The sequence below is a fragment of the Ovis canadensis genome, chromosome 1 (assembly GCF_042477335.2).
Source record: "Ovis canadensis isolate MfBH-ARS-UI-01 breed Bighorn chromosome 1, ARS-UI_OviCan_v2, whole genome shotgun sequence".
Classification (NCBI taxonomy): Eukaryota; Metazoa; Chordata; class Mammalia; order Artiodactyla; family Bovidae; genus Ovis; species Ovis canadensis.
The window spans coordinates 255,356,008-255,369,297 of NC_091245.1; the positions used below are offsets into that span (position 1 = coordinate 255,356,008).

The window sequence follows — 13,290 nt, forward strand, 5'->3', positions numbered from 1 at the left end:
CTGCAGGGGGCACAGATTCGATCCCTAGTCGGGGAACTAAGATCCTGAATGTAAATAGTTATTATTAGTTATCTTTTTTTTTTTTAATAAAAAATCTGCCTGGATCACAGGCTCTAACCTGGGGGACCCTGGATAGACCTCTAGAGGTCTCCTTGGCAGTAGCAGGCAAGATTATCTGAGCCTCTCGTCAAAGAGCTGTTCTTTTTCACAAGGCTCCCTCTTGTGAGTTCATTGGAGGTGGGTACTTTTTTGCTACATCTCCACTTCAGAAGTAGAGATGTTTAAAAAAAATTTTTTTAATATCTTTTTGAAAGTCAGGAGATGAAGAATATATAGCTTCATATTTGTTTGCATTTGCAAAAAGAAAACCCGGAAGGAGAGAGAGAAACTACCAAGGTTGTTTATCTTGGTGCAAAGGGAGTAGGAATTGGGAAGATGGAGGAGAAAAATGGGAACCAGACTCTTTCCAGTAACTTTCGTTTGGGGAATTTTAAAAACTGTTTTTATTGTGGTAAAATACACATAAAATTTACCATCTTAACCATTTTTCCATATACAGTCAGTGGTATTAAATACATCCAAATTGTTATACAACCATTACCACCATCCGTCCCCATAATTCTTTTCATCTTGTAAAACTGAAACTTTATACTCTTTTAACAGTAACTCCCCCTTCCCCCCTCCCCCCGGAAATCACCATTATATTTCCTGTCTTCACGATTTTGACTACTCCAAGTACCTTGTGTAAGTGGAATCCTGCAATACCTGTCTGTGACTTGCTTATTTCAAACAACAGTATAACGTCTTCAAGATTCACCCATTTTGTAGCTTATTATAGAATCCCTTCCTTTTCAAGGCTGAATTATGTTCCATATACCACATTATGCTTATCCATTCACGGACACTTGAATTGCTTCCACATCTTAGTTACTGTGAATATAATGCTGCTCTGAACACACGTACAAATATCCTGAGATTCTGCTTTCAACTCTTGTGGGCGCTATGTATCTTTTTATATTGTTTGATTACTGAACCATGTGACTGTATTATTGAACATTTTAATTTTTTTTTTTAATTGGAAGGAAATCTTATAAGGTTTGGCCCCTTAAAATGTCAGCTTTTTAAAGTCTCTAAATACTCTACATGTGCAAATGCATTAGTAAAAAGAACGTGAATTTTAGAGTGCAACATTTTAGTCAGAAACTATTTGCAATATAACCTTAGGAAAGTTATTTACTCATTCAACTGCCATTCACTAAGGAGTTATATATATGCTAGATACTGGAAATTAATGGTTCCTGACCTCAACCACAAACTTCCGAACTAGTGGGGAAAATGGACATGAGAATAATCACAAATCAATATTGGAAATGAAGTGATAGAAATGTCATCAAAGGAATTTAGGAGCACTAAACAGAAACACCTAACCCAGGCTAGGGGGTCAAAGACTTCCTGGAGGAGGTTACTTTAGGGCTGAGTATTAAATGCTAAAAAGATCAGCCAGCTATAGTGTGCTTAGGAAACCACAAGCAGCCTGGTGCAACTAAAGAACCAGGTCCGAGCAGCGAGAAATGGGGCTCAACGGCAGACAAAAACAGAGTTTGGGAGAGCTTTGAATGCCTTGTCGAGGAGCACTGAGTTTATCCTGAGGCAATGGGGGTTAAAGGAGCTCCAATCTGATCACATCATCCTCTGTTTTTGAGTTTGAGAAAGTTCATGACTAGGGTGGAGAAAACAGCCGAAGCAGCCTCACTGGAGGCTGGTAGGTGAGGAGGGAGGTATTTTGGTCAGTCAGGTGAGAGATGGTGGCTTCCACTAGGTTTTCCCATGTCTCCAGAGAGAAGCGAATAAATTCAAAACTTGGAGGTAGAATTGACAGCTCCTAGACACGGAGTGGACTGGAGGAGGAGGAGGGGGCAAACATGATTTTCAGGCCCTAGGTTTGAGTAACTAGGTGGTGACAGCAGCTTAACCTAAATAATGTTAAGGAAGGTGGGGCGGCAGCAAGGTAGTCAGGGTTGGGGATGGTATAGAAAAAGTGTGCATGTGTTCAGTTTGATACACTTGAACTTGAGGTGCTCCTAAGGACTGGGGGAGTCTTCCAAACGTAAACGATCTTTGTCTCAGTTTATGAGTGTCAGGGTATGGCACCATTTCCCCTACCTTCAGCATTTCAGGGGTAGCTGAGACTAGAAGTGGTGAGAACATTCAGGGAGGGTATGTAGATTAAGGAGGTGGGTGGATATGCTCTTGATCAGCATTTAAGAATGAACTGACAAAAGAAAAATGGCATAGAAAGATACAGGGAAATAAATAGGTCAGAAAGGTGGTTCTGGAACAAACTATGGTCCTGGAAACAATGAGGGAAGGGGTGGTCACCAAGTGGGAGTGCAGAAGAAAATCACTTGATCATCAAAAACATGTCTCCAAGATTTCTGTCACTTAGAAGGTCATTTGTAATCTCAGTAAGAGGAGTTATAGTGGAGAACTTCGAGCAGAAGTTAGATCGTTGTAGGCCAAGGAGTGGATTGGAAAAAGTAGTGCTCTCTTGATGTGAAGGGGAAGATAGCAACTCCAGGAGCCTCATTTTTATGAAACGATGTCTTGCATAATAGTTGTGGGAATTAAAGAACACAGACAAAGCACATTAGCACAGTGCCAGGAACACAATAGGTCTTCACAAATGGTTTATTAACCATTTGTTGTATTAACAATAAATACATTAGGGATTATTTACTGGCTGGACCTTTGTAGGCTGCCCATCTTTCAGTTTGGACCCTGGATCAGCAAAGAAAGGCTTCCAGTTGGTGACACCTATTAAGAGGGTCGTCAAAAGCATGGGTTCTGGAGCCAGACTGTCTGGGTTGGTGTTTGGGCTTCGCCATTTACTAGCTGTGTTTTTTTAGCCAGCTCTTTTAAGCAATCTGTTTTAACGTCCTCTTCTGCAAATTGGAAAAAATTGTAATAGTACCTAATTCATAAGGCTGTTGTGAGGATTATATGAGACAGCACATTCAGGACAGGATCTGGCAAAGTAAGTACACAATAAGCATCAGCTGTATTTTTTAAATACATAACGGTCAAGAACACTTGCTGCACCGTCTCCTTGATCCCCACATTATATATATAGTATATACACAATTTAAGTCTTTCAAGTTGATTTGATTCCCTACTTTTCAGATGAGGACATACCTGAAAATTTACTGTAGACCCCCAGAGCTAGACAGACAGGAATTCTGACAGAGATCTGCCTAACTCCAAGTTCTTTTCACTCACCTTACTGCCTCCCAATTAGCACCAAAAGAGAGCTTGCAATGTGTACGAGGGACATAAAACAGTGAATGATCTAGGAGATTAGCAAGGGCTTGAGAGAACAGACAGTCTTTAATATGGCATTTCAAGGATGTACCCACTTAGATTTGGATAGGATACACATTTGCAGTTAAGCATTCCAACTGAGAGGATGAAAAGGTAAGTAAACAGAAAATGGAAGAAAAAACAAGACTCATTTAGTTATGCTGTAGGGGAAGGAGAGTTGTTCACCAGACTTTGAGATCTTAAGATATTTAGCTCAGTCTGGACATGAGTCCCTGTCAGGATCCCCTGCCCACCACTATGTTGACAAGGCAGTACTGCCTGCCAGTCCTTCACAATCCACTGCAAGGACTCTGAACTCTGCTCAGCAGACTTCTGGGGCACTGAAGGGTAATGCTACCTTTTTGAATGCTACCAATGCTTTTGAATGACAGTTCATCTCAGGACTCGCCCAGGAATCAACGAGGAGCTCAGACCATCAACCTCTGCATGGACCATGCCACTGGTTGAGAATTTCTGGAGGGCCGTGCCTCACCTGCTAGCCACTACCCTTGCCTGGACATGCCTGACTCTGACCATGCCTTTTTCTTCTGACTTTGAGGAACTTCCCTCTCTATACCTTCTCATCAGTTGGTTGTGATCTATTAGTTGGTTGGTTGGTCTATGCAACCTGCTGCCAGGACTTCTCAGATTAATTCCCACAGCATTCCAGAGCTGAAGATGATCAGTCATCTATGTCTGAAGATGAACCACTGCAAGAACAAAGCTATTTCCTAAGTACAGTCTACAAATAGGAATTAGTTTTCCTGTTATACTATTTGCCACTTGAATGATTATGGAAGGAAAAGCAAGGAGATAGTTTCTTTTTATGGAAAAGCAAGAGAGTTGGGAGGGAAAAGGGAACTGATGCTCAAGGAAGAAACTCCTAAGCCCCCTGAGCCCCATAAGGGCTGGGATTAAACTGAAGCAAGGGAGGCACCAGGGCACAAAATTTGAGGCACTAACTCTTAAGGTTGTGCAAACTCAAGGTAGGTCCTGGTGCTCTGGCACAGACCATGAGGTCAGTTAACCGCAATAATGCTTCCCTGCTCTACTTAGCACAAAATAGTCCTCTTCCCTTTAACCAAAGGAATGTCTATGTCCTGTATTTCAGCACATCTGACATTTCACTGTAACCCCATCTCAATTATTTTTTCTTCTGCAAGTAACGCAGTAGGTATTTAAACAGTAGAATTTGCCTTGTCTTAGATTGTTTTACTCCTGCTTCCACGGAGTCTGCTCATGTAACTCTGACACACTTTCCAGCTCTCATTTTCAGGATTCTTGCAGCCCCTTTTCAACCTCCTCTGAACATACTTTACTTTTTCAATTTCCTGCCTGACTTATTGTCTGGCCACAGTGCAGAACATCAGGAATGTTAACCTCAATTCTTTCTTTCGGGTATGAATTAAAACCTTCAAGTCTGTCAACAAACTGTCCTCCTTCCTGTAGTTATAACTGATTCTTTTCTATGTGACATTCCCCAGCAACTCCTCTTAAGATGGAGAATCAGGCCTTATTCAAAATAGAACTTTGCAGTTAAAAGTTCCATGCCTAAATAAAACAAATATCACTTTATTCAATTTTACAATTTGAAAACCAGAAACAATGCTCTGTAACAGTGAAGATCTTAACGTAATTTTTCAAATGATTTTGACTGCTGTATTTTCACTCATTCACTGGTTTTAAGCTAGTCACCAGATTAGGTGAGGCACACAGTGCACTCAATGTCAATTTTATGAGATCTCCTTAGAACATCCTACATAAATTAACACCACACACACTCATCTTGTTCTGTTCTTCTTCATAGAACTTCTCCATTAGGCTTTACATCATGAGAAATGTATAGCTTTTGGACAAACGTGTCTCTTCTCTTCACTCTCATATTGCTAGGTTAGAATGGTCTGGCACCTATGCAATCAAATTATTTGAGGTGAGGTGGCTGGATGGTTGGTTGATGGATAAGCATCTCCAAAACCTAAGCAGACACAAAACTATACACATAGATATAACTGCCCAAAAAGTATTTTTCTCATCTTGACACCAAGTGACTAGCATATGCCCTGATGAAATTGTCTTCTACACCATCCCCCTTACCTATAGTCTAAAACATATCAAAACAAGTAAAAGTGTGTTTGCATTACTTCTTCCAAGAAAAGACATTTATTCAGGGATCACTAATTTCTTCTACAAATGCTCAAAAAACATCAATTATAACCATTCCAGTATTTAACAGACTCTGTAGTCTCATTCTGGAATATACCTGTCTCCATAATTTCCCAAAAGCTATCTTCAAATATTATACAGATTTAATATATTTTCTGAGTCCAGAGATCTATTTAAAGCAACATCTAAACTACTTTAGATGTCTATTCTTGTCTAAGTTTGTTTTCCTGTTCAAAAGTCACAATAATACATGGGAGAGAGGAAATTGAGTACTTTTTCGTCTACAACTACAAATAAAATTTGCAACATTATTTCAAAATACTGAGACCAGCTTTCCCTGGAGATTTAAAGGCAGCTTAAAAAGTAACTTGAGAGGAAACGTTTAAAAATCTGCTAGATAAACTAAGTGTTTGTGTGAATCCTTGGTAGGCATCAGGCCAATTCTGAAGTATCCGAGATAATTTCAGTGCTCAAACCAACATAAATATTCTAAAAGACATGGTGGTTTATCTCTGTGAACACAGCCAGTGATAACGAAAACTTGCTCTTCAAAACCTCACTAAGCCCAATTTATGTCCTCATTAAAGTCGCAGCAAACTATTAGTACTTCCAAATCAAAAGAAGCCTCACAGTAAACAAGAAAAATGTATTTCAGTTCTTTGGTCATTGGTTTTAGGTCATTTAACAATAAGAAACTAGGGTGTGGAGTATGCATAGTGTGCTGGTCTGTTAAGAGTTTAGAAGATGATAGTTAAGTCATATAAACTTGTTAAAAACCAAGTTTTTCAGAAGCAGCTTTCCTACCTTGCCTTGTAATAGAAAAAAACACTGATTTTCCCAAGAAGCAGTAATATGGCATTTTCAAAAAGTCCATTGGATGCTGTTCAAAACATAAAATGAGGATGTCATTTGTGCTGTATCAAATTTGCTTTATGTTAGAAGTGACTCCAATTGTGAAACCATTCAAAAACATTTAAAGAATCTAGATAAATAAGACTACAAAGGATCTCTTCTTCTAGCAAAATACTAAAGTGGAAAAGTTATAGCATACTGTAATATTTATTCCTAATTTATCAATTTGGACATTGCAACTGAAATGTTTCTGCAAAATGGTAAGTTTCCAGATTCCAAACCCAAAACTCCAAGTTACAGGAAAAACAGGAAGTAACTGCATTTTGAGATTTGAACTAGGAGGATAAAGGTTGGGAAACACTGTTCTACGCTGTTAATCTTTAATGTACTGGTAAAAATATGGGCGCATCCATACTATATCCAATGCCTTGTGAGAATTCAAATCCAGTGTTACCAGCTTCTCATTTTTCAGGGGAAACCAAAACTCTATTTATGTAAACCCCTCCCAACCCCATTAAAAAATGTTCACAATTATTTTTTCAAGCATTGTAGGTTGAACTGTATTCCTGTTTGGTTGTATCCTGAAATGGGTTATCTTGCAAGATGGGGGAAGGGTGGTGATGGTGAGTTCTGGGCTTATTAACAACAAAAGTGGCTGTCTTGCCAGGGGAAGACGTGCCTTTTTGCAATTCTCACAAATGTATCTACACAGATGGTAGTGGCCCTGCTTCTTGTCATCTCTAGATCAGATGACAAAATTAAAGCATTAAAGCTGGAGACAACTTGTGGGTCATTACTCTAGCCACATATCCATGAAGACATCATTCTACCAACCAAAGCTAGGCGTTTTATTCTTACAGCAATTACAATGGATTGCACTAAAGCCTTCTGATTTTGTTAAGTATCTGTGGCACACCATCTTTAAAAGTGCCAGGTGTTACTGTATATAGTCAAAGGTGTGTAATATGTGTGAATGTATTCAGCTGAACTTAAGGACTTCTGACTAAATACAGATACAGCAATAGCTTTCTGTCACTGAGCTTATATAAAGTTCTAAAAATCCTTCTTCCAAGAATTTGAAGTTATTTGTAGAAGTGGGTTGTGGGGCAGTTATGTGTTGTTATGAATATTTAAATTGAAAGCTAAGCATCTCCTCACAGATGAAAGAAAATTTCTGTAATATTGCTCTTTCCAGGACCTTCCTCCTAGTCTAAAAACAGGTACAATGAGGCCAATGTGTCACAAGACAAGTATACAGGCTAGAAATAAGGAAAAGTGGTTTCTAATAGAAGTCCTGCTACTAGCTAGCTATGTAGATGTTTTTAAAAATGGTTCCAGTTCTTAAGAATAATTCATGCTTTTAAAAAAAAGTCACTGATGTAAACATTGGTTTTAAGACTTTAAAAAAATTGATAAAATGTTGAACTGCAAAGTTAAATAGTTCCCAGTGAGGTTTCCATCATATAGTAAGAGCACACAATAGCTATTATTGGCACACATGGATCTCCTAGGAATTCTCTAGTTATTATAAATCTAATTATAGCACAGAAATATGCATTCTGTTTCCAGTGCTCCTCCATTCCTACTTTCTCAAAATGCTTGACATCAGCTCAGCAGGGTCTGCTATAAATAGCTCATGTCTGTGATTCAAAGTAGTAATTGAACCATCATCCTCCTTTCTTTTTTCAAACAACCATCCATTTTTTAAGTAAGGAAGACTGGATGGAGGGGAAACCACAAAGAGGTAGAGAATAAAAAGAAAGCATCATCAAATGTTTGTTTAAAATTAAAGTCATTTTACAACTACTTTAAAACTATTTTCCTCAATTGATATTCAAGTAATTTTACAGCCAAAAAAGGTAAGCATGTGACTTTTGTTTCCATTAAACTTGCCTACTCATAATTATCTTAATAAATAAAGTGGGGCTGAGAAAGATAATGAAATACAAACTAAAAGGCTTTAAAAGCAGATGCAATAAAGATTTTAAAAATTGTAAAATGTTTATATTTGCTAAATCCTGTTGTGCAGAGGCAGAAGTCAGGGCTGCCACCCAGTGGCAATGTAAGTCTCTAAATGATTTGAAGATTTAGAGAATTAAAGAACAAAAATAAATCTAAAACCACCAAAATCAAGAAATTCATGAATTAGACAACTTCAAATTTAGGATCAGTAATTTTGTGTCTTAAATGTCTGTTTATGATATATTAAAGAATGGAAATATTCATTTGCCTAGGCAGCATTGGTGAAATTTTTTAAAATCTCATGACTTTCTCCTAATTACTTAACTGTTTTAGGAAGTATTTTCTATTAAAATATTGAAGGTACTTTTCTTAAACCTCCAGAATTTTTAATGGTGTGTTTGGGGAGGTGGGGAGGGGGAGATGTGGCCATAAAATGTAACTGGTTTTCTTCTGTTATGTACAGAAATAGATTAAATTCTCTACAGAAGCCTCAGCCTCTTACCCATATACCCAAACTTCTGCTAGATAAAAATGTAACAGAAGCATCTGCAAAAAGAAGATTCTAAAAATTTTCTCAAAGCATTAGCACATCACATCTTTTCCTCAAATATATATCAATTTTAGTGTCCTGGTCAATAAAATTCAAAGCTGAATGAAGAAAATAAAAATACTACAACTACTATGCCTGATTATTACTGATTTTTTGGGGGGGAGGGGTGGTAGGGAGAGAACCAAGTATCTCATTGTCACCTACTTCTTCAAAATTTGGCCATAGCTTTTTTTCAGTCACAAGATATAACATACTCAAAAACTAGATGCTGTGGTAAAATAACACTAGGGGAAAAAAATAACACTAGAGCATCCATTTACAGTTAAAAGCTAAACATCTTGAGAATGCTTTTTTCTCTTGAATAACCAGATGAGAGAGAAGTGGAGGGAAAAAATTCACAGGCATTTGGAGATTTTTGCTTCCAACAGCTGTAAATTTAAATTGTACAAGATATATATTTTCTAACCTATGTCCCATATGGTTTGCTTTAAACCAAAAACAAATGAATTCTGAAAAATGACAGACACAACATATTTGGTATTTACATAGGTTTGTGACAAATATTAATAGCTGAAAATAATGTCTAATTTTTCATTTATTGCTATTTAGTCACAGAAAAGATTAACTCTCCAAGAAATTTATTTTAGCATATGGTATATGTTGATATAATAGATATAATAATTTTACATGAATAGAAACCATTGCAGAAGTAACTAAGGTGGTACCTTACAAGAAAATAAAGGAAAGGCAATAAAGAAATTCTCTCATATAAAGACTTTTGATTTGCATCATTTGTTCAAAATATAAAACCTTAATATTAGAAGCAAGAGAAGAGCAAAGAAAACAATAAAACAGAAGACCAAGGATAAGGAACTGCTCTATGCAGATACTTGCTGTATGTAGTATATATATATATATGAGCTGAATTATAATAAAAATATTTTATGTATTATAGTCAATTCTCATATAGAGTTAGAAACAGCAATTTCCAATCAAGCATGACTGGACTGACATTTTCTCAGTCTTCAATTACATGACGAATTACAACTGTACAGCAGTTCACTTCGGTCAGCAGTATCATGATAAATGCTTGATAAGATATAATTTTTCTCCTTGTTCACTTGTAAAAATTGGTGCCTTTTTGTAATGTTCTACAAGTTCTTCCATGGTACTGAATTTACGCTGCCCAATGCAGTAGACAGTCTCTTTTAGTTGTACTTTAAAATGCTTGTTTTTCCCTTGTGCTTTTAGTGATACTGAGAAATCATTTGGCTAGAAGAGAAAAAAACATTTTGAAAGACATCTATTAGCATTTTTATATAAACTATAACAGCTAAAATGTGAGCACTTTAAACACCAGGCACAATGCTAAATTATTTACATGAATTATCTCCTTTATACCTCAAAACAAACCCATTTTACAGATGAAAAAATAAAAGCTCAAGAGAAGCTGAGTTGTCCAAGATCATCTATCTAGTTAAAAGAGCCAGGATTCAATACTGAACCAGGTAAGACACCAAAATCTTCCTAATGCCATGGCAAATCCTTTAGTTTAGCATTTGATTCGTAAGGTCTTCTCTTCATTCAAATTACTGGAGAAACACAGCAGAAAATCCAAGACATCCACCCCTTTCCAATTAGTAGCAAACAGTAGCTGTCTTACAGAATAGCTAATATATACTCTGAATTCTCAAAGATGAAGGACACAAAAATGAGAACTAATGTAAACTCTAAGAGGTCATAAAATCAAAATGCCTGTAAGGGGGAAGAAAGAAATATACACAAGGGCCAGGGTGGTTATATAGGAGGAACAACAGTGCATGGCCACTTAGCTGCACCTGTTGCCCTGTAGGAATACAGCTCAACATTGACAGGTCTTCCAATTTTAAAAGGGAAGTCTGATGTCTAAATTTTTATTTGAAACCGCCGAATATTTAAATACTGACAATAAATTCAAATGATTAAAAACACTGTGCAAGTCAAATAAAATATGCTTATTTGAGATCTCTACTTTAAAATTTCTACTACTAAAAATAATGGTGTATTTTGCCTAATATCTATGCTCAATTACCTATAAGAAAATACAAGGTATTCTGCAATCAAGCTACTTTCTTATGTTTTTTCTTTTTTTAATGCTAACACTTTTTTGAATAGTCTATATCACCCTCTTATGCAATTACTGTCAAAGTTTCAAACAGTGGGTTTCTTGGAAACATCTTATGGTTATTTACCACCCACTCCAGGGTCACTCCCTTCCTAGCCATTCTGCCCATTGCTTGTCCTGGAAACCAGGGCCAGGTCAGGCATCTAACAGAAAACAAATCCCATTGCTCTTCCCTATCATCAACCACCTGCTCTTCCTGCGGGGTTACATACAGACCCTCATTTCCTGAACTACACAGCAGGTGGCTCAATTAATTTCAATATTGCCCTCTCTTCCCCCACCCCTTACACACATGTGCGCACATGCACATACACACACACACACACAATATATATACACACAAAGCTAATACTAATCATGGAAAAGTAGTGATATCCTTTATCAAGGAAAAATAAAGGTCATTTTTAAGGGAAATGAGTATTGTCAAATTCTAAAATCCTATACAGTATGCAAGAGCCCACATAACTATTTTCTTATTCAATTTTTATGGTTTTACAATTTTATTGTTTCACTACTATGGGGACAGATTTTATCATTATTGTAAATGCCCTCCAAATATGGTGCATGTTCAAATGGGTTTTTAAGGTACCTAAAAGTGTATTCCAACTTCCAAACAAGTATTTATACAGAAACAAATATAGATTTTTTTTCTAAATTCAGGGATTTCCTTTATTATAAGGATGACAGTGTACCGATTATGCAATTTAAGAAATGTTTTTCCAGTTTAATCTACTGCATTGTTCTCAGTGAAAAAGTCAGAGTTTAATTTTCTCCATTTTTCAGTTTAATGCAACAGAAATATTTCAGGAAGGCAAAACCAACAGAACTAGACAAGGCCAAATAATCCTGTTTAAGGCTATATTTTACTAAAAATAAATATACCTGCAAAGAACATCGACTTTACTCAGAAACTTCATATGTTAACAAATATACTACCTGGTTAATTTTCCGGAAGCCACTAAACCTCTCTGGTCTTCCATTTATTTTTTTTTAATATCCAGGGCTCTATTTCCATTTACCTTTGAAAACCAACTTACCGAAGATTCACTATCACGAATGAGGAAATCACCTTCATGCCCTCTTTCATTTAATGCCATTTCTGCTTGGTGCCTGGTGACTTTCCCATAATACCACGGATTGCCAGCAAACTTTCCAGTAAGTGAAGGCCTAATGTAATCACACTGTGGAGGCGATGGTTCCAAACCTGATGTTAATGGATTATTCTGCATAATGGTAACATAGTTTTTTGGTACCAGACCAACCATTCCATTGATCTTCCTGCATTTCCACCACTCAGGGTCATTTTCAGGTTTTTCGATAACATCCATTATATCTCCTTTCTCAAAGTTAAGTTCTTCATCATTGGACGAGCTGAATGGGTAAAGAGCCTGAACCACATGTAACACTTGCCCAGTATTTAGGTTATTGACGACTGCTGCTAACTTCTCTGACAAAGAACCCACATGGTCACCCAAAGGACTGTCGCCTTCCTCAGTCACATAGTTTGAAGGGAACCATCCAACTTGTCCATTGTAGCTACCCCGCCACCACCCATCACTGCATTTCTCCATAACGATCACCTTCGTCCCTTTTATCAATGATAATTCATCCTCTCTCTCTGCCATATAGTTAAATTTTACATAAGCAGGCATGTTGAGGTCATAGAGACGTTCCCCTGGGTCAACAAAGCTATCATCAGCAGGAGATGCAGAATCTGGCACACTAGGTTTTCTTTTCACTTTTCCAATGCCTGTTTAAATAAAAAAGGGTAATGAGAATACAAAACAATGAAAAACAAGAAACATCAATTCATTCATTACAAAAGGATGCCCAACTCAGTAAGTTTTTTACCCTCCCTCTTCCTCTCCATGTCACTCTTCTTTCTTTACATTCTCATGACTTATTTATTTTATATAACTGGAAGTTTGTTACTTTTGACCCACCTCATAAATTCTCTTTTCTCATGTTAAAGACCCTGAAGTAACTGTAACATTCTGAAGTTGCCCTAAAATTAATAAACTATCTCTTAAATGTAAATATTCAATTATTTCCCACATATCTACAATCTAAATACATAAAGGCTCCAGCAAAACCAAGTTCTTCTTTATTAACTAAGAGTCTATAACTAGCTGTATAGAAATTAAATAGTAACTTAGATTACAATTTGATATGCAATATAAAATTCTAGTTATGTCTGGGTAATCCTCCCATTTGCTTTCTTAGTTTCCAAGACTCAGGTTGC

General features: G+C 36.9%; 1 protein-coding gene across 6 annotated transcripts in view; it reads right to left on the reverse strand.

The window, feature by feature from the left end:
• Positions 1–9,461: 9,461 nt before the first annotated feature.
• The window catches only part of NCK1 (NCK adaptor protein 1), a 70,705-nt gene continuing 66,876 nt past the window's right edge, over positions 9,462–13,290 (reverse strand). For all 6 annotated transcript variants that reach the window (XM_069565101.1, XM_069565125.1, XM_069565109.1 and 3 more), the window contains 2 exons: positions 12,086–12,798; positions 9,462–10,156 (listed from right to left, as the gene is read on the reverse strand). In XM_069565101.1, coding sequence (XP_069421202.1) covers positions 9,962–10,156; positions 12,086–12,798 — 908 coding nt within the window. In that variant the 3' untranslated portion in view covers positions 9,462–9,961. The remainder of the gene's footprint in view (positions 10,157–12,085; positions 12,799–13,290) is intronic.